The 20,965-nt window shown below is 44.2% G+C and overlaps 1 protein-coding gene across 7 annotated transcripts in view; it reads right to left on the bottom strand.

Moving 5' to 3' along the window:
- Nucleotides 1-6,284: 6,284 nt before the first annotated feature.
- fcho2 (FCH and mu domain containing endocytic adaptor 2) overlaps nt 6,285-20,965 on the bottom strand; it is a 38,625-nt gene continuing 23,944 nt past the window's right edge. The window contains exons 13-29 of one of the 7 annotated variants that reach the window (XM_079364465.1): nt 20,353-20,410; nt 20,074-20,249; nt 17,456-17,480; nt 15,866-15,905; nt 15,647-15,732; nt 12,728-13,246; nt 11,878-11,993; nt 11,519-11,651; nt 11,271-11,354; nt 11,023-11,082; nt 10,206-10,317; nt 9,074-9,229; nt 8,370-8,502; nt 8,022-8,221; nt 7,870-7,934; nt 7,610-7,774; nt 6,285-6,990 (exon numbers count right to left, since the gene is read on the bottom strand). In XM_079364465.1, the coding sequence (XP_079220591.1) occupies nt 6,968-6,990; nt 7,610-7,774; nt 7,870-7,934; nt 8,022-8,221; nt 8,370-8,502; nt 9,074-9,229; nt 10,206-10,317; nt 11,023-11,082; nt 11,271-11,354; nt 11,519-11,651; nt 11,878-11,993; nt 12,728-13,246; nt 15,647-15,732; nt 15,866-15,905; nt 17,456-17,480; nt 20,074-20,249; nt 20,353-20,410 (2,151 nt within the window). In that variant the 3' untranslated portion in view covers nt 6,285-6,967. The remainder of the gene's footprint in view (nt 6,991-7,609; nt 7,775-7,869; nt 7,935-8,021; nt 8,222-8,369; nt 8,503-9,073; nt 9,230-10,205; nt 10,318-11,022; nt 11,083-11,270; nt 11,355-11,518; nt 11,652-11,877; nt 11,994-12,727; nt 13,247-15,646; nt 15,733-15,865; nt 15,906-17,455; nt 17,481-20,073; nt 20,250-20,352; nt 20,411-20,965) is intronic. The other 6 variants (XM_079364466.1, XM_079364467.1, XM_079364469.1 and 3 more) reach the window with 6 other exon arrangements.

The following is a 20,965-nucleotide window of genomic DNA, read 5'->3' as shown; positions in this document are numbered from 1 at the left end:
TCTCATGTAATCATACCGGGGATTCCCTCCAAGCAAAGTTCCTTCCTTAATTCTCTTTAAAACTTTTTTTTTGTGAAGCCTTGTTTTTTTATTTCTTTAACGGAGGGCAACAGATAAATATTTTCATTTATTTTATACATGAAAAGACAAAATCTGATTTGTGATGCTTGACTCTGTAAAATAAGTTAAAATGAGTTTCTTGCGTTTGTTATTTTTTAAATCCTCGGGAGATTATTCGCTTTGTAGAAGTGTTGCACAAATTCAACTGCCAATTCTGTTGGGCCAATAAGAAACCGCCACAGGATCAGAGCAGGAATTAAGATGTGACCATTTCTCAGTCATCCCCTCCCCCAAACACACAGTCTCACACACACACACACACACACACACACACATGCTTACCATGACAAATAGCCTGTGACGTGCCTCTGTGAACATGGCACGGAAGGGTCCACTCCCTCTCCCCGGGGCAGAGAAGGCAGTTGAATCTGCCGGTGGACGGGACTCAAAGTGTCTCCTCACTGGATCAGGATTTCACTCCGAGTAAATCATTCACCTTTCCAGCAGGAAGAAAAATCCACAGTGAATTTATTCCTGCTTCTGTGTGTGTGTTTTTTTTTTAACTTCCTGTAAAAACCGGCGGTGCAGATTGTGTTTACCTAACCTTTAGGTTTTTACACGTCACCTGACTCGGTGTCCTGGATGTGCAGAGAGAAGCAGAGGGGTGATGGCATATAGAAGTGGGTGCTCTGAAAGCAGCCAACCAGAATGCATGATTCAATTTCACCCAGTCACAATAACTGAGGACGAGGTGGGGAGTTTGTGTGTTTTTATCAAGAAGAGATAAAAAAAAAAGACAACTGGCAGAAGTGAAGTGGATTCTTTTCTCAAAGGAACATTTAAAACAAATCTGACGCCTTCAGCGCACTTTAACGTGCTGTTAATCCATCACGTCACTTTTCTACATTTAGGCATCATATTTGTTTTGGAGGGAAACAAAGACTGATGCTCTCCTCTTCAGGTAAGAGTGACCCGACCATGACATGACATGAAAGCTCTTCGATTGGCGAACATTTGATCGATCAGAGGCGTGGCCAAAGATGTCTGCGAGGCCGCTACGTTGAGTCGAGCTCTTCTGGAGTCACTAAACGTTCGTTGGAGTCAGTATTTCTAATTTGGCACACAGTACAGGACGCCATTTCAGAAACCGCTGGGTGACATCATTCAGACGACGTCCATGTGTTAAACAGTCTATGAAAAATATTTGTTGTAATCCAATAAAGGCAGGAAAAAAAAAAACCAACCCACGTCTGCTGGAGTCGGTTTGTCAAAAATCTTATTTGAGGTGATTAGTTTCCTGTCTGTTTTGTTAACCTTGAATTGTGTTCATATTTGTGTTACCGGGAGGTCGTGGAAAATGTGAGCGATGCCTCTGGAGGTGAGTCTGACATGTTCCAGCTTTGAGTTATTCTTAAGAAGTCTTCTGGGTTTTGGAGCCAGCGGAACAAGAACCCATATTAATGCTATAAACTTACACCGTCCCTGTTTGTTCAGATGGTTTTCCTCGCGGCGAGGAGGGAGATCAAATGGGCACATCAATTATAAATTGTCCATAAACGTTACTGATGTGGGGTTCGCTCTCTGGACTGAAGAATAACTCAACTCTATGGCTCCAGTGGGCTTCTGGACAAACAGAGCTGAGATGCTCCCTCTGCTCCGAGTGTTTAGGAGTCGATTCCCATCGTTCAGACACTTTCAACGCTCTGATGTTTGTTTGTTGAACGAAGCAGAAGCTTCTCAATAAATTAAAATAAAGAAGAGAAAGAGACAGAGGATAGTGAGTCTGTGTTTTGTGGTGGAAGAAAGTATTTTCACCTTTGAACTCAGGATGTCAAACTGTGGATTCCTCAGTATATTTCAATACTTAACATGTTTTAAAGCTAAACAATCTCTCTGTCTTTGTTTACATTTAAAAGTATCACAAAGCGCCAAATGCTTAAAAAAACTACAAATCCTCCGCCATCTTTTAAGGAAGTTAAAGAGATGGATCAGCACAGGTCAGTTCGGACTTTTAGCGTCTCATAATGATGCAGAAGTTACATTTCTGTGTTTTGACTGTTTATTATAAGCCATCATCAAGCCGGAAAAAAAATAAAGTTTTATTTTGTTTACATGTGTGAAAACGTTTTTTTTTCAGGCCTCATCTCAGAATCTGAAGCATTTTTACTCGGCCTCGTCTCGGACTGAACGGACTCCAGACTCTCAATGGAGACCAGTCAGGACCAGCACTGGAAGGCCATTCCTGCCAACCAATAACTTCAGTTCATTCATTATTAGACTTTCATCCCGCGGTTAAGGTCGTAACCTTCCCGCTGTCATGGTCTATTGAGTGACACGCCCGCTGCACACAAGATGAAGATTTTTCAATCATATTTATGGTCTCAGTCTTGACTCCTACATTTCTTGGTCCTGTTTCAGAGCACTCTGGTCTCGTTAAGTGTGGGCTCGACTACAACACTAGTGAAAACACTAAATCTCGTTAATTAGCCTGTTACCTTTGCAGTCGAGTCACTGATCCCATTAGGTTGTGAAAAATGACAGACCACACACACACACACACACACACACACACACACACACACACACACACACACACACACACACACACACACACACACACACACACACACACACACACACGGACGACCATAGGTTCGTATTTGACTTCAGCTCACATATCTTTCTTTGGCCTTTGAGAGGATCATCACCCTCACATCTCTTCGTCTTCATCTGAGTGAGGCTGACGCGGAAAAGTAGCGTGGACGCTGATGGCTCTCACATGTGGCTGTAAACAAAAAGGCGGCTCAGATGGCGAGGAGGAGGTCTTCAGACTGACGGACACAAGGCGTGACTCGAGTGTGGAAACATTGCACAAGGTGCTGATCGTACATGCACAGTCATGCAAACATCCTCCTGAGCGGAGCGCTGCACGAGGTCCCTCGCAGTCCAAACATCGCATTATTGGCAACACATGTGTGGCGGTGTCTTCAGGCTTTGTTTCAGGCTCCATCATCCTGCAAACCTTTTACCACAGGTGATCGTAATAAAAACAATGGATAGATTTACTGCTTTGATTTTTATTGATCTTGTAGGACTGAATCTCCGACTTTTCTGTAAAAATCAGAATATTTTAGTGGGGATTAAGAGGGCTTTAAAGGGCCAGTTCACCTCTCTCTCTCCCTCCCAGTGTTTTCATCAATTCAGGTCATTTCTGGGTGAATTTCAAATGGTGGAACATTTTCACTGAGCAGCAATGTCTCCCAAAGCGAGGCTGCCATCTGTCACCTCAGAGAAGGGATCAAGTGTTTACATGAGATTTGATGATAAGAGTCTGGCGTTCCAGTTTTCCACTGAGTCATGTTGTTGGTTTTTTGTTCGCTTACAAGTACAATCGACTGTGGTCCTCCTAATTCTTCTGTCGAGCAAAAACTCAGCCAAAAAGAGTAAAAAACTGTTTGTTCTACTGCGAATGTGAAACTCTAATATACTCCAGATATTTCTTTCCAAACCCCACATGGCATTTTTGAGACGTACAAATGCCAGGGGAAATAAATCACTCAGAACACACTTAGTCATTTTAATATATTTGTATATATTCATATATTACACATTTAATACAGGCACGATGATAAATCATAAAGACAAAAAGTGGCTGTGATATTGGTAAAAATTTACAATTTATGAGAATCATTTACACAATTTTGCTCTCTTTAAAGTCTGTTTTAATACAACATATAAAGACAGAAAGAGAAAAGTGGAGAAAGGAGCCCTGTCGAGTTTATTTTGAAAGTGTTGTCGGGACAGCAAGAACCAGCTTGCTAAGACTGAACATGATTACAGAAATGTGTGCTTTTTTTTTTTTTTTTTTAATCTTAAACACATTTTTGCTGATCTGGCGAAAAAAAACAAAAAACAAACTATGATCGAGACTATTAAGAGAAAATAGAGAGCGACATGTTAAATTCTCACTGTGCAACTGTGTGGTGCTACGATTTTAGGACACTCAACAACCTTCAAAAAACTGCCCGATTAAGGTTCAAAGACAAATATAAAATGTAAGTCTAACGGACATTTCACCCACTGAGGGAAAAACGTCTTCCTCTGAATTCTTATTAAACGTTTGAGTCTTTAGCGGCGTCCTCCAAGGATAATATAAACCACTACAAAAATGTTTGTTACATATATTTACCCTGGCTAAAACCTGAACTCAGAGCTCAGGTAGCCACATGATGCTCCGTGTATGAAACTCCAGCCCTTAAAGGTCAACGCTTCAAAACAACTAATCCTCTGACATCCAACACCTGAACCCATTTCAGGACGAATACATGGTACTGTAAATGTCCGACACAGCTAGAGATACTCCATAAAAGGAGTGGCATAGCAACCACAACGACAGCAGCCCTCATAAGTTAAGGCAAGAATGAAGCACCAAGAGCCAAATATGGCGACCCTCCATCCATCCGTCTTCATAGACTGTGTATATCAAGTGGACGAAGCCATTGGTTTAAATAAATGAACTCAACGTTGTAACGTACCATAGATTTTAAAACGGGTAATTGAAACCGTATTCTCACGAGGGAGTCGAGAACAATGCGTCACCTCATTGCGTCCACACAGCTCACAGGACGGGTGGCTTAAATTCTATCGTAAGGCAGTTTAGTGTTGATCAACGTTTGCAAATGGAATTAACATGAGCGATATGATGACGATAATTGTCCATTCACAGCTTTACATCTGATTTGTCACAAAAATGGACACTGAAAACAAGGACGAGCCGACGAGGGACAACGCTGTCATATGCAGGCTAACATTAGCATAGAATACTGTACAGTTAAGTCTGCGTCGTGTCTCGTGGCTCTGTGATCGCCAAATCCGCCTAAAGTGACCATCGTAACAGACGCAAAGATCATGTAGGCTGACTTTAAGCTAGCTAGTCTGTATTTCTTCCTTTGCCCAGCTAGTTGACGGCCCAGTCATACCTCAGGGCTAGCTAACAGTTTAGTCAACTCGTGATAAATAATGCTAACTAGTTAACTGTATTGTAAGCTAACAGTCATGTATGCTAGCTAAAAAATATAGAGATTTCAGTGCACCATTTAGATGGCAGTCAAAGATCCACTCAGTGCTGAATAGTATGCTAGCTCGGCAAGGGATAGCTAACGTTAGCTAGCTTGTGACTCAGCAGATTTCGCATTAAAACAGGGCCTGGTTCCCTCCAGATTTTAATATCCATCGTTATGAGCTAATTCATCAACGATTGGCGAAACGGTGAGAATATGACAGATTCAAAAGGTTTAAACAATTTGCAAACGGATAATGAAGAGGCTTTAAATCCACTTCGTATACACAGTCTCATCCCTCCATTTTTTTTTTTTTTTGTGCTGTTTCAAGAGTTGTTTCCCAGCATGCACTTGGGAAGAGGCAGGACAGGTTGGTAATCTAAAAAGGCAGTGCTGCGCCACATTATCTGTAAACCACAGTGAAGAACGCTGGATTACTCTGCGTCGAGTAGTCGTGTTTAAGGCATTTCCATCATTGATTTGGCCTTTTTGTGCGAACAGTCTTCTGCAAGTTAGGATGAGAGTCCAGTAGAAGAAGATGTATAAAAAAAAAAAATCAATCACAGAAGGCATAGCATGATTAATTCATTTCGTGGAAGACAGTTGGGGTCGTAAAAACCTTTTTTTTTTTTTTCCCTTCAACATCCAAAATATCGGAGTAAAAAACACGTCTGGCACATTTGTTGGTGCTTTTCTTATTACTGTGCTTTAGCGTACAAAAAGAAATACAGAAAAAAGTTGGACTGTGGCACATTTCTCCATTATTAGTGCACAACAATTTCATTAAAAAAATAACACAGCCAGTTCTTCAAAAAACCCCCACAGGTTGCACGTTGGATTATGGGTAACATCCCTTGACTTTGTTTTGCAGCTAACATTTGACGCAATGTTTAGGAGTCAAAAAATGGCTGATTTTTTTTTTTTTATGAAGAGGGCTTCAAAATGTAAAAAAAATACAAAAAAATGAATGAAAAGGGAATTCACACGGGGAAAACATCCCAAAAGACCGCACCGATCAGAGACCCCCCCGAAGAGGTGATTGTTAATTTAAAAAATACCTCTGTAGCAGAGTGACTTCAATCTGGAAAACCCACGAGGGTAAAACCCTGACGCACTTTTGTTGCTTATTGAACCACAGTATAAGAGGAGGCACTGAGGTCAGACTTCTTCTTTTTTTTTTTGCATTTGTTTGAAAGCACTTGGATGTTTTTTTTTCTTTAAAGGTCGAGTATGTGAGTACGGTTTCTAAGACAGATTCCACCTTCATCGCTTCATTGCACATGATCAAAAACGACAAATCGTGAGGAGGAAAAGGAAGAGAGGAAAACCAGTAAACAAAACTGATTTGAGTTGAGTCAGAGCTGGTCGAGCGGAAAATTCTGCGTTAATATTTACAGATTGGAGAGAGGAAGCTTTTCTTCTCTGCCGTGCAGACGTGGATTTGTTTTATATTCCTGAAAGGCTCGTGAAAGACGGATACAAAGAGGAGCAAGAAGGAGCATCGGAAAAGATTGTTAGTGCATTTTTTTCTTTGTTTTTTTCTTTTCATGATTTCAAATACAATATAGATTTATATCTAATCCATAAAATGTTTTCAGACTATACAGAAGTGAATTGATCAGAAAGCATTCATATCTACACATTTCCTGAAAGCTCGTCTTAAGTTTTTTTTTTTTTTTCTTTTTTTTTTTTAAACAGTGTTCAATACTCAGTGCTGCTTTTTTTGTAGTGAGATTCTCGCTTGCCGATCTGTGCTCGGATGGATCCGGAGTTCTGGAGCATCCTCGCAGAGTTGTGTCAAGCAAGATTTGTTTTCTTTTCTTGAGAAACCAGAGTGATGGGTCCATTTAGGAATCTGCCATATAACGTCCTGAAGAGAAGAACAAAACGATTCGTCCTTAGAGCCTGAGAGATACACGAGTCAACCCAGACATTTTTTAGCTAAACTTGCGTATACATTTTAGGATTTCCACCTTTATAGAAACTTTTTTTTAAAGACTATTGTGAAAAATGCTCACCATGTTTCTCCAACTCTAACATGAGTCTCTAGTCTGTCTACAAACCCAACCAATGATGAGAAAAGTCCCCTGCCTCCTGCCTGCATCACTTTTCAGAAAATGTGTGCTCAAACAGGCCGTTTGGAGATTTTCCCCTCATGACATCACAAAGGGCAGTAGCCCCTCCCCCAGGTGGGTGACACTCCCACAGCTAGGTGTTTGTTCTGCCCTCTGAGTCTGCCTTCTCACCGTAAACAATAGGACATGGAGCCAGAAAGCAGCGAGTACACCCGAGCCCTTCCAGAGAGGGGGCGTGGTCAGACACAGCTCATTTACATATTTAAAGCTACAGACACAGCTAAATGTAATTTTGGCTTCACTTTTGTACAACGGGACACACAGTGGGTTTGTCGGTATTGGAATAGGGATTGGTCGGGCTCCCTTAAATAAAGCAGTATGAGGTATATATAAATGATAAAGGGGACCACAGACCTGTTGCAAATCTCTTCTTGTTCAGAGAAAGTCTGAATCCCGTCCCCAGCAGATCCATGTCCACTCCTGACAGGGTGCTCCCCTCGTTCATAAACTGCACCGCCAGGGTGGAGGGGTTCGACGGGCCGTTGGACAGCTCAAACTTGGCCCTCAGGGACCCGGCGCCTTGGGGCCAAACACAAACACAATACAGTCATTTTCTTCAGAAAGCTTACACATGATTCAGGTCTATGCAGACAGAAGATAAAAGGATTGTTTACCTTCATTTTCTGACTTTTCGGAGATGTCACTCAGCTTCCACAAACACTTGTTCTGCTCTGCATTCCTAAAATAAGAAAAGGACATGTTGAGCCACCGGCATAAATTAAAAAAATAAATGTTTCCCATTTACAGGACAAGCAGCGCTCCCTACCAGAGGGAGTTGGGAAGCGACTGCATGCTGGTGACTCCTCCGTCAACGGGCACTAAGACCTGGATGTTTGTGAGCGGACCCGGTGAGGCCATGGACTCGGGGTTGTATCGGTAATCCACCCGCAGGTCCGACGTCGTCGGTGTGCACTTCCAGTAAATGGCCAGGTTGAGAGGGGTGGAATGAATCCCGTCAGACTGGACCTGAACACAGCACAAGAGCATTTTGTCCAACTTTAAAATTAAACATCCTTACAGTTTATCTGCACAGAGACTACAGCGCGAGTGGAACTTAATCTAAAGTTCTTGTATTTGTATACAAGTCTTCCTGGCTCAGCGCGGGCTCACACACCTGATATTTGAGGATGTCCACGTTATAGTAGGAAGCTGAAGGATTCTGATCCGCGGCCTTCCTGAGGTAGGACGTCAGTGCTTGCATGTTGAACCAGAAGTCCTTGGAGTTTGAGTCACTTTGGGAAGGATCGCTGCATAAAGACAAACACACACACACACACACACACACAGAGGGGGATGATCCAGATGCTGAATTATTAACTGCCTTTGTTTTAGTCTTTAAAGCTCCATTTGGACCTGATAAGTCATTTTCTATTACAGAAGATGCAACATCATACTCAATGAAAAGAGACGCATTGTCTTTGGAAAACTGAGAGAAACCGGGAAAATAGATGAGAATTCCCTTATTTGAAAGTTCTTATCATCATGTTTGTTTGGATGAGGGTGGCGGAGGAGACCTCTGCAGATATAATTATCTCTGTGTTAAATCTTCCTGAGCGATGAGCACAGAAAGTCACGTATAAAAAAGTTGTACTGAAGAGGAGGCGAGGCGGCGTGCAGACGCCGGCCGCTGGAAAATACTTCCCTGACAGCGTAATGATAGCTTTATGTCACACAGCTAATTGAATTTCCTCTCGCTGACGCAGATTACATTTCCTCGCTGGTAGCAAAGCCACGACTCCCGACAGTTCAACCGTTCGTCATCAGCTCTTCACTTTGGCCTCCAGCCGCTCTCTGAGCACATCGACACGCCGCTCTCACCTGAACAGCAGCTGCTGGTTGGGCAGGATCTGCTCCAGTCTGCTGGTGTTCTTCAGTTTGAAGGTGAGCACGGCGGGGGAGGGGTTGCTGGTGAACACCTTGATGATGCCCATCGGGAACGACAAGGTCATGTCTCCGGTGATCTTCACAATGCACCTGCAAGATGAGAAGCACGCGAGTACGAGTTAAACGTCTCATAATGATCATTTCTGTCCACTTTTTAATCCAATCAACTCGTACGAATATATTAATTTAAAGGTTTATTTATTTATTTTTTGATTGGACGGTGGATAGAGGAGGAAACCAGGGGAGGGAGGGGGGAGAGGGGGAGAGAGAGATGACATGTAGGAAAGAAACAGGTCTGACTTGAACCTGTGCCGCCGTACATGGGAATTAAACCCCCACCTTTAAGCCACCTGCAGCCCTGAACTTTGTTTTTCTAAGTAAAAGAAAAGTAGCAGAGCCCTGAGCGGACATGCACAGGAGATTCACATTCAGCTAAATGTTTTCGAGGGGACTCGTTTCGGGTTTTTGAGCTGATAGTGGACGAACCGGCTCAGGTTTAACACACCTTCGTCCTCCCCCTTTTTTTTCCTTTTTTTTCCCCCACATACGTCGACATGTTTCATATTCTGTAAATCCAGTTTCTGAAAACGTTCTGCATCCAGTAAAAGTCTCGCTCCTCCTGCGGTCGGCCTCAGCCGCGGTTGGTTACAGCCAACAGCAGGTCTCCACCTCGCACTGCGTCTCCGCTGCATTGCTTCTGAAATGTTCCATTTGCTAATCCCTGCATAAATAAGCCTTTTGCACAGCAGCAATTTAGCAGCAGTTAACCAATAAACGGCTGTATGTTTTCTCTGCCCCAGACTATAATCTGCCTCGTGTAGGTTATCCACTCTGAAAGAATGGTGTCAGACTAACGCAAAACATTCCACGCAGGCGGAGCGAGAGGCGCTAACACTCAGCTCAGAAGCCCTTTGGTGCTGTGTTTGGCAGAGTGCATGCTGGGTAACGCCCCATGAGGTGCAGGACCATGTACTCTTATGGGCTCAGGTCAAATATGGACAAAAATGTGCATGCGTGCAGGTCCGAGTCGGGGCCTTTGAGCAGCTAGAGGTCATGTGAGACTCACTTAGTGGGATCAGCTCCTTTGAAGTAAGCATTAACCGATTCTGTGAAGGCCACGGCAATGGGCAAAGCATCTTGGGATGCCAGGGTCACAGGGCTGGGACCGCGAGATGTCCCTGAGAAGAAGAGAGAGAGTGTTTCAGGTTTCGGCTGCAGGTCAGACTTTTATACAATTAAATAAATAAATAAATACAGGTTGGATCATGCAGGGAAGCATCGAATTATTGTGTTATTACATTTCAGCAAGGCACCAAGGCATTCGGAGTCAGCACATTCTGTTAATCCTTCACTTACAGAAACTCGAGCGAGTGATTTAAAAATGTCAATAAATTGTCAAAACACTGTAAATGTTCTACTTCTCAGATATTTCTTTTTTTGCTAATTGAGCAGCAGCAGCAGCAGCCGGCCGTCCAGAGACAGATGGCAGCGCCCAGCGTTTAGTCCGAGCGCTCAAGTTAAAAAATCTTTCAGGAGATTGTGATCAAACTTCACGGCCACAAATCCTGGGGCAGGTGATTGGTTGAATTTGATTGAACTTTTCAAACAGACTGATAATACTGTTTTTAATCTAGTATCATTAGAGGGTCAGAATATAAACCAAAAAAATAATAATTAACACGTCAAAATAAGTCATGAAGCATCAGAAATGAAATATTTGAAATGTTAGACGTTGATGCTGTTTGAGAAAATGACAGATGTGAGAATGAAACATGGCAGAGCAAGACATCCAGATGTTGATCCAGCCCGTCCGGCAGACCGGTGTTAGTTAGTTTGAGGAACAAACAGAGAGGAGAGTCTTCTGGTTTGAAGGTTCATCATACCTGCAGGTGTTTCACATCGCTTCTCAAAGGTGGGCAGCTTCGCTACGAACACATCGTCCTCTTTACGTCACATTTAAGGCGTAAAGAAGGAAAGAGGAGATAAACCCAGAGAATGTGAGGAGAGATGACGCTGACAGTGATGCTAATGAGTGATGATTAGCATCACTGTTAGCAAAGAGCTAACAGGTGCTAATGATGAGGAGTGACACGCATGACGAGGAGACACGGCGACGGAAAGGAAGACTCACTTTGGCTTAGTAGGAAAAAAGGAGAGAGGGAGAGCAGCTCTGGCTCGGGGGAGGAGAGGGGGAGAGCAGAGGTGTGCTCAGCTCCTGTGAGGAAAGGAGTCAAGGAAGGAAGGAAGGAAGGAGAGGAGAGGAAAACAGAACATTGTTTTGCAGAAATAAAGGCTTGTGGGAAACGGGAGAAACAGAGACTTTAAAAAGTACAATAAAAAAAAGGAGATACTCAAAACACAGAGGCTGAGGATGCTCACCGACAGTGGGCGTGTTCGCGGCGCTGAGCGAGGCGTTCGAGGACAAGGAGGAGGAGCTCTCTGCCCGGGCGAGAGGGGCAGAGCTAGGAGGAGGGCTGGCGTTCGAGGTCTTGGGTGGGCTGAACGGCCGTACCTGAAGGAAGGCGAGAGCATATTTTTTAAAGCTCCGTGAGGAATTTTTAGTTTGACCACAGGGGGCGCCAAAATCCACATGGTGGTATTTCTTATCTTTTTTTTTTTCCTGACACCTAGCGGTGATTAAAAACACTTTGAATCTAGAAATTACCGAGTTTGTTAGTGGGCTTGAAATTCCTCACAGGAGCTTTAAGACCGATAAACATTTCAGAGATTAAACTCACGATTTCATTGATTCCTGTGAGCTTCCCGCTGGAAAGTTTGGGCCTGGAGGAGGGTCGAGGCGGGGGCACCAAGGCTCCCGCTGTCAGCGGAGTCGTGGGCCGGTTTGGAACTGGCACTACACAGAAACACACACACACACACACAAAAGGAATATTTTAGTGGCTGTAGAGAGTCACACAGCAGCGGAATCGGGTACAGAAGAAGAACGTGTCGTATAAACAGACCAAAAGTGGCAGTAGTTCTTGCTTAAGAAGGCTTCCTTTGAGGGACCTTTGCATAATCACATCGATGCTTTTTTTAAAATTACAGATTAAAATATCACTGCATCAGCCCCACTATTTACAAGAATGAAAGATTGTGAAGGCCAATATGCTAAATCTACAAACCAGTGTTTGGCTACGTCACCTTCTTATCGACAATCGTTCCCATTTTAATTGGACCAAATCTATTGAATAGGTCAGGCTGACATGTTAAACCAAAAGTATTTACAAGTTTCAAGAGAGCTTCATTCAACTTGATGCAAAAAACAATCATGCTTAAAAAAAAGAAGCATAAAAACCATAAAAAGGAAGAAAATACAAAAAAATACAAACAAGCAAAAAAAACCAAAAAAACACTTTCAAATCTGACAAAGAAACTCAAAGAAACTCAAAAACAAACTTTGCAAACCAGGCAGTGAGTTGGACAAAGCAAACCTTTAAAATAAATCAAAGTAAACAAACACATCAAAATCAATCAACATCACAAATAAAACAAACCGATCATACAAACCACACGGTTCAAATCAAACAAAATGTGAAACAGAAAGTCCAAACTCAGGCAAACACCACGAGCATCCATATTTGTTACCATTGAAGATTTTAGGCGAAGGAGAAGCAGCAGCCATCGCCCTGTCCGTGACCCCGGAGAAGGCGTCCGTGATGGCGGGGTTTCCGTCCTCTCTGCTTCCTGAAGCTCCGCCGCACGCCTCTCCAGAGTCGTCAGCGAGGGGGCGACTCAACCTGCCCGAGAACGAGCCGGACTGCAGCCTCTGGAGCTCCTTCACCGACGACCCCGAGCCCTGCCGGCGAGGAGGAGCGAAGTTATCACTGAAGGCGATCCACTGGCACTGGGACCAGGACGCGGAGGAGAAGGCGTCCACGCTCTTCGGAGGGCTGGAGGGCGGCGGGCTGTAGATGGGGTCGACGGGCTCGGCGGGCAGGGTGATGGGGGCGCTCTGGGCCCTCGCTGGTACGGGCTTCAGTGCTTGGAAAGGGTTCTCTGGCGAGTCCCACGGCGAGGACGTCGAGGAGGAGAAAAAGGAGACTTCTTTGGACTGTTGGCTCTCTGCGAGGGGAGGAGAGCGCTCCGGTAGTTGCGCCGTCTCAACTGAAGGGGGCGACGTGATTGATAAACAAGTACAGAGCGTAAACTCATCAGACAACAAAAAAATATGACAGAAAAGCAACCCGTCGTCAGTTAGTCGCACACACGCAGCAACATGGAGCCGATGCAGAGCTGCAGTTCCTTGAGTGTCCACTTGAGGCAGTCTCCAACAAAACGAGGATTCCCCTTTAAAATATGTATTTTTACAGCATGTTAAAGAGGATTTCAGCCCCAGTACTGATTGAAATCTGAGCTTTATTTAAAAAGGAACAAAATTGTTTTTTGTGTCTCTGATCTCACTCACATCCATCACGATAACATCCACAGGAGTTCTGTTTTAAACGCGTGCGTTCATGTGTTTGTGCTTCCCCACTCAGGGACAGTTTAGATTATTCTGGAGGCTCAGAGAGGATCTGAATCTGCAGCTGGAGGAGAGTTATATCTTTACATAAATAACCATGCACACGGCAGCCACACAGCGCTTCTATAACTGGGGGGGGAAAAAAACGAAAAGAGAAAAACAACCCTGAAACTGTTTGCACGTATTTATGTTGTAAGAAAAAAACAAAACAGTCGAGCTCACACAAACTCTGACATGCATTCGAGGTAAAGATAGAAAACAGCATGCACAAAGGCGGTTGACTTGAGTTTTTTTTAAGATGTATTTTTTTTTCATTTTTAAGTTTGAAGCTCCGAGCACACACGTTTTACCTGCAGCCTCCGGCAGAAAGACGTCATCCATCAGTAAAGACGGAGAGGAAGGGATGGAAAGGAAGAGAGAAGCGAGGTCTAACGAGAGACGTGCAAAACATAAATCAAACCGATGAAACACCAAGTTGTTCGAAACTTTCAAATTAAACCAAATAAACGATGCAGAATCAGTGGCTGAAAGTCCAATCATTGACGGTGTAATCTTTTGAAACCTTAATGTGTCATGTGTGCTTTAGGAGCTGCTAATGCTGCCTCACTGTACACAGAGAGATTTAACAGGCTCTAAGCCGGCCTGTAAGTCCCTCCACGTATCCTAATCAGGGCACTGCGAGCTGCTCTTTTGACTTTTAAGCCGAGACCTTTGACAGTAATGAGACACTGTTTGACAACATACGTGCCAGTGGGCTTTATGGGTCGACCCGCTGACCTCAACTAGGTGCCAATTAACTGTGGATTACGCTTAACCTAGGCAACGGGTCAGTGCTAATGTCACTCCGTTTAAAGAGGGGTGTCATGAACCGGCGCTATGAGAACCACGCTGTGTCCTTAAAAACGTCAACAGTAACAAAATTAAACAAACGTTTAAATGTCTCCTCCTGCTTCTTTAAGAACTGATTCACTGTTAAATCGATTGTTTTAAAAGTCAGGATTTCAATACCAGACAAGCTTTTGGGGGTTTTACACTTTAAAGGCCGGGTTGGTCATTTTTTTTGAAAACTAGCATGATTTTGAAAGTAGCATTCCCTCAGTGCTCCATCTGCACCGCCTCCCTCTCTGTGCTCCCTCTAAAGCCACGCCCCCTTTCTTACATGCAGAAGGTGACCTCGGCTCATCTCTTCATCGTGTAGAAACGACGTCGTCTCATGTCTCATTCAGCGGTGAGTAAACTCTCAATATAAACTCCGTCAGCGGTGACGAGCTTTGAGCGAGGGCGAGCAAGAGGTAGAGAACGAGCAGGGAGACAGGGAGGCGTGTGATTGGTTTATCAGATTGGTACCTCGTGGCAGACATTGGTTGAAGTTTTTACAAACCTACAAACTGATACAGATGATGGATTTTCTTTGTTCCTTTTTCAGAGAACCCGAGTTATTAATTTCTGTCAGGACCTAAAGACAATATTAGATCAATCTTAAAAACTGGATCTGGAGAAAATGACCAACCCTGCTTTAACTCTTCAACAAGTCCTGCTGTGTAAAGAAGTGAGAAGATGAGAAACGGTCCAGAGTTTAAAGGGATATCTAACAGAGCTGTAACGGGTCGTATGAGTTTGATTCAACAGGGGAAATAAAATTGAAAAGTCCTGGATGCACATTTCTTAGTTTTTTCTAATTTAATCACAGATTGTTTAGTTTTTTCGATCTCGTGTTGTTCAGAACGTCCTGTGACGTCGTGTTTCACATAAAACAAGAAAAGCGGGAAACGAAACAAATCAGATGCAAAAACCAAAACAAAACACAAAAACATCTCCAGAAATGAAAAACAAAAACAATGATGTGGCTCAAAACCCAAAAATAAAAACAACAATAACACTTTAAAGTAAGGTCACAATATTCACCATTAGCTTCTTGTTAGCATGAGCTCAGCAGAGCACCCACGACTGAGTGCGAGCTGTGCTTCCTCTAACGCCCTTCACACGGCCTGACAGGAGCCCTCTAAGGATTCTGGGTAAAATGAGCGGAGTCGGTGGATTACCTGCTGATGACGACGCAGAGAGAGAGGAGTTTCCTGCCAGAGTCGGACCGAACGGATCCAGAGACAGAAGGTCGTTGTTGGCCAGACTGCAGAAGAAGAAAGGGGAGGGGGGGGGGGGGGGGGGGAAGCAAACGGTAAATGGACTGAAGAAATACGACACATCTGTGATTTCTTCACGTGGGTGAAGATGGCGGCAGCCGTGCACGCTTTCATACTTACTCGTATGAGGTTGGCGCTCTGGGTTTCGCCAGCTCATCGCCTGCAGCAGAGATGAAAAAAAAAAAACAAACAGAAAAATGAAGAGCCGGAGGCTGACGCAGAGCGATGACAGCGAGAACACTTTCACACCAGCTGAGAAATGAAATCCAAACCCCGACACAAGAGGTTTTCATGGGCTGGTATTCAAACACAATGTGCCAAAAGTCATGTTCGATCTCCATCACACCTTCGACCAAAAACATCAACTGAGGTTTGGACTCGGCGAGTGAGAACAACCGCCTGCCATGAAAAGTCAAAGAATTATATTTGCAGTGAGATTCGGGCGAGAGTCAAAGTTTTCCTTTTTTTTTTTTTTTCCCCTCTTTCCTTACACAGGAAAAAAAAAAAAAAGTAACATCGCACCCAAAAATCCTGCAAAAAGTGTTTTTAATGTGCTGGTGACACTTTACAACAGGGGGGAGAGAGAGAGTCATTCTGCAGATCTATCAGGTCCAGCATTTCTTACTTTGCACCCCCTTTTTCTAAAGTGTCACACAGACTCTCTTGAAGCGACCTGAAGCAGCCCGTAAAGCACCAGAGGGAAGAAAATAAAATGATAAATCCTCAAACAAATAAAGTGCATTGAGAGGACACAGCGTCAGTGGTGTTAGCTCGTGTCAGCTGGCTGCAGCGAAAAGGCTCCGATGAGGGGACAGAGATGAAGGAGGAGGAGGGGGGGAGGGGGGTAAAGGTGAAAACATACTCACCAGGACGGCTAGCCTTAGAGCTTAATGAGGACACTCTTGTGGTCCCTGAGTGTGTGTAGAGTATACATCTATCAGTGCTTGTGAAGATAACTGACCTTTAACTCTTCTTTAAGCTGCACAGTGACAGTTTAGTTACCGTTTACATCTTCTTTCAAATTCAAAAAAACAACTGTATTTGCATTTATCTCGACTGGTTAGCACCTCAGGGTGCCTTTGCAGATTTGCAGATAAATCACAGAGACGGCCATCGACGAGCGTCTCCTCTTTGACTGTTGGTTCCAGCTACGATGGAGACGCTTTGGTTTGGTGCCTTGCTCAGGTGCATGTCGGCAGTGCTAACAAAGTGAGCGTGCAGACCGAACCCTGCAGACCGAGCTACAGCTGCCCATGTTGCATGACGAGGTGCGTTTGCCCCTACAGGTGTGTTGCAGTCATTACAGGCTGAGTGAAGCACACAGACCAGGATGTGCTTCTACTGCTGCAGACACTGAATGTCCTCTGACAACGTGTGCAGATGGAAGAGATACTTTGTGACATGTCCAAACATAAACAGCTAATTTAGCTATTACTCTTACTCGTCGGGCAGGAGGGAGACATCCTTCACGCTCGCGCTCGGCGAGGAGAACACTTGTTTACCTTTTCTCGGGGACGTGTTGGCTTTGGCTACACTCTCTGGATTTTCCCTCTTTAAAAAGACGACCTCTTTAAAAACACGTCGTGCCAAGAAAAATCTCACCGAGAAGTTGTTCAGTTCAGTTCACCCCCCTCCCCCCTCCCTCCCCGCGCTTCATACAGTTATACAGCAACTGAACAGACAGAGAGGAGAAACAGAGAAAATACTTACTGGACTGATTCCTCCGCATCTGACCCTGAAAACACAAACACACATTTATTACTCAAACCACTCCTCTTCATGCTTTTACTTTGACCCTGAAAAATCACAGAACCAGTCAAATGTAAAGCGGATAGAGATGATCACACAACGTGCAGGATGAGAGAAAACTAACGGGCTTGCTGTCACAAAGTGAAATGCAGTGTGTGATAACGTCCAAACTTCAGACTTCTGTCGACGCTCGCTGAAACTTCCTCTGAAGGCAAAACGCACTGAAGTTATTATTTTCAGTGCGCCGCTGAGTTTTGATCCACGAGGTGAAATGTGTAGAAAAAACAGCTGTTTTGTTTTATGTGCGTCTCATGTTGAGTTGTCTGTGTTTTAAAGGAGGTGCTCAAACCTCCAGCGTGGACTACATGTCACTGTCACATCATAACAACACAATGAAATAATAAATAAGATGCTGAATGAGGCAGCAGAGACGACCCCCCCCCCCCCCCCAGGAGGACCCACTTAAAAAAAAGAGGACAAACATTAAATTTCAAACATTAACAAACATTTTTGCAGATTTCATTCATCAGAATACGTCCTCTCACTTCTCACTAAAAACCTCTAAGCATTATTGAACATGATTTTATTCCATTTTAGCAAATCTAATTGGAAGACCCCCGAGCAGACAAAGCCTCACAAACCCCCCTGAGATCTCAGACCCCCCCCCTCTCCCACCCCCGGGTCCTTCGAAGAGGGCGATAATAGGAGAGTTTTCTGGCTTTACACGTGCACAAACGTCTTCCCTCTTTATTCACAGTGCAGCAGTCTGAAACCTCCTTTGATTGTGTTTATGCAATAACAGAAACTATTTAAAGTGTAAAGAAAGAAAAAAAAAAAGCACGAGGAAAGTTAAAGAGCGAGAGAGACTTCATGGAGTGAAAAGTATTCGGTGAATTGTTCCCAGCGGCCCGGGGAAGTTTTTCCACTTCGGAGTTAAAGACAGTAAATCACAGGACGGCTCTCCGCTCTCACATACCTCACGTTAAACCTAGGGTGAAAAATTCAGCCGCCGTCCATCAAAAGTCCAAACAAGAGTCAGTGAGGGACGGCGGCGAGCGAGCGTGGCCCCGACACTTCACCCACTTCCTTTTACACGTAAATCTGCCGCTTCACGCCGAGCAACACAAGATAGGAACGATACACTCCAGAGGGTCAGCCGCCCGCTGGAGACTTAGAGCATCAATTTCAATAAAGAATATATTTTCACAAGGAGAGAAACGTGTGTGTGTGTGTGTGTGTATGTGTATGTGTGTGTGTGTGTGTGTGTGTGTGTGTGTGTGTGTGTGTGTGTGTGTGTGTGTGAGGATGGGAAAAGCAGGAGGAGGAAAGGACACTGAAAAAGTGTTTAAGCAGCACAGCGCTGTGAGGCCAGGGTTTAGTCCCACAGGCGCTAAGCGGCAAATGGGTTCAATTACGACTCTTGCCGGCCACACACACACACACACACACACGCACACACACACACACACACACAAGTACGCTGCTTCAATAAAAGGAACACCGCAGAGAGGGGGAACCGAACAGGAGGAGAAATGAGCACGGAGAGAATAATTCGCAGCAGATGATGAAACCTTCGTCGTCTCCACCTCGGATCTCAGTTTTTACTTTAATGCAAAAATAACTTTGTTTGTTTGTTTGTTTGTTTTTGTTCTGACACTTGAAGGACGAGAAAGTGTTTGTGGGCTCGAGTCTCGACAGAAAACGTTTAAAGGAGAACATGCAGTAAATATAACGCAGTGAAAGTTGCACTTATTGATGTGCTTGAGTTTCCTTTTATGTGGACAAGAGAAGAAAAAAACAAAAAGGAGAGCCCTGAAAATGTGTCACTTCTCTTAATTATCGACTCTGATCATAAAGTTTCTATAAATAAACAAAAAGAAAAGAAAAGTCCGAGCTCGAATAAAACCAGAAGAGTGAAAGCAAACGAGAGAGAGAGAGAGAGAGAGAGAGAGAGAGAGAGAGAGAGAGAGAGAGAGAGAGAGAGACAGAGAGAGAGAGAGAGAGAGAGGGAGAGGGAGGATGCCGTGACACTGCAGCCGGTGAGAGCGGCGGGTGGAACTCACTAGACCCCCTCGGCGACACTGAGCGTGCCCTCTGCTGCAACACTCACACACACATAGAGACACACACACACACACACACACAGACACACACACACACAGACACACTCTGACAAGGTGGATGTTTGCACACAAGCTGTGGTGGGCCTTTAAATTTTAATGTCGGCGGCTGTTTTTCACGGAGGACAGTGATTCAGAGATTGAGTGGTGGTGAGAGGCTGAATGAACGTGTGTGTGTGTGTGTGTGTGTGTGTGTGTGTGTGTATGTGTGTGTGTGTGTGTGTGTGTGTGAGTCTGCAGAAAAGGCCAAAAGACATCAGATACCTTATTTGGTAACTGTTTCTGAGCTCTTGATGTTTTGAGTGAAACGCGTGTAAACTAGACATCACACCTAATCCTCTGAGTGTACATAAACACAGTTTTGACATTCTGCTGTTGCCCTCTAGTGTTGCACGTGCAGATCACACTTCTGCAGCAGCAACAGGTTGCTTCATGGGGGATCAGGGCGTGAAGCCTTACCGAGGTCGACGGCGACAGGATGATGTTTCCGATGGAGGCTTTCAGCTCGTCGATGGTGGCTCGGTTTTGATGCGTGCCGTTGTTGGGCTGCACGGGTTTGATCTCTACGTGGAACTTCCTCGGCTCGTCTTCGTCCTCCGAGTCGCTGGACGAATAAAAGGAATTCTCTTTGGCATGTGAGCGCGAGAAAAAACAAAAAAAAACAAACAAAGCTAAGGAAGCTACCGGAAGAACAGAGAGAGAATAACAAGAGGATGAAAAAAAAAAAAAAAAGGATATCGTTCTCATTGAGCTCCGGTCTGATGCAGAAGCCCTCTGCATCCACCTGCGGGACGTTCTGCAAAACAAACAGAGCAGGGAGGACGTTTAAAGTTTCTGTTCATAAGAACGCCAAGCAGAAAAGGTTCATCTGTGTTTCTTAATCCAGATGTTCTCAACGGTCCAATCAGTGACCTCGCTCTGTGATCAGACAGGATGGAGATTCTGCTCCTGATGCTCTGGATTTGTTTGGACCAGAGAAGTTTAACATATCGTATCAAATTATTCAACATGTAAACAACTTATACTGATGAAATGCATCTATTAAATATTTACCCATATTTACTGTCTTTTATTTCTTAAAATAAATAAACACCTGTGTGTGTGTCTGTGCGCACACACAGGTGGTTTGTATAGTGTGTGAGGGGGCATGGGTGTGCGGATGGTTTGTATTGTGTGTGTGTGTGTGTGTGTGTGTGCATGTATGGTTTGTATTGTGTGTGTGTGCATGTATGGTTTGTATTGTGTGTGTGTGTGTGTGTGTGTGTGTGCATGTACGGTTTGTATTGTGTGTGTGTGCATGTATGGTTTGTATTGTGTGTGTGTGTGCATGTATGGTGTGTATTGTGTGTGT

This window comes from Symphodus melops (assembly GCF_947650265.1).
Source record: "Symphodus melops genome assembly, chromosome: 16".
Lineage (NCBI taxonomy): Eukaryota > Metazoa > Chordata > Actinopteri > Labriformes > Labridae > Symphodus > Symphodus melops.
This window is presented reverse-complemented; position numbering and strand designations above follow the sequence as displayed.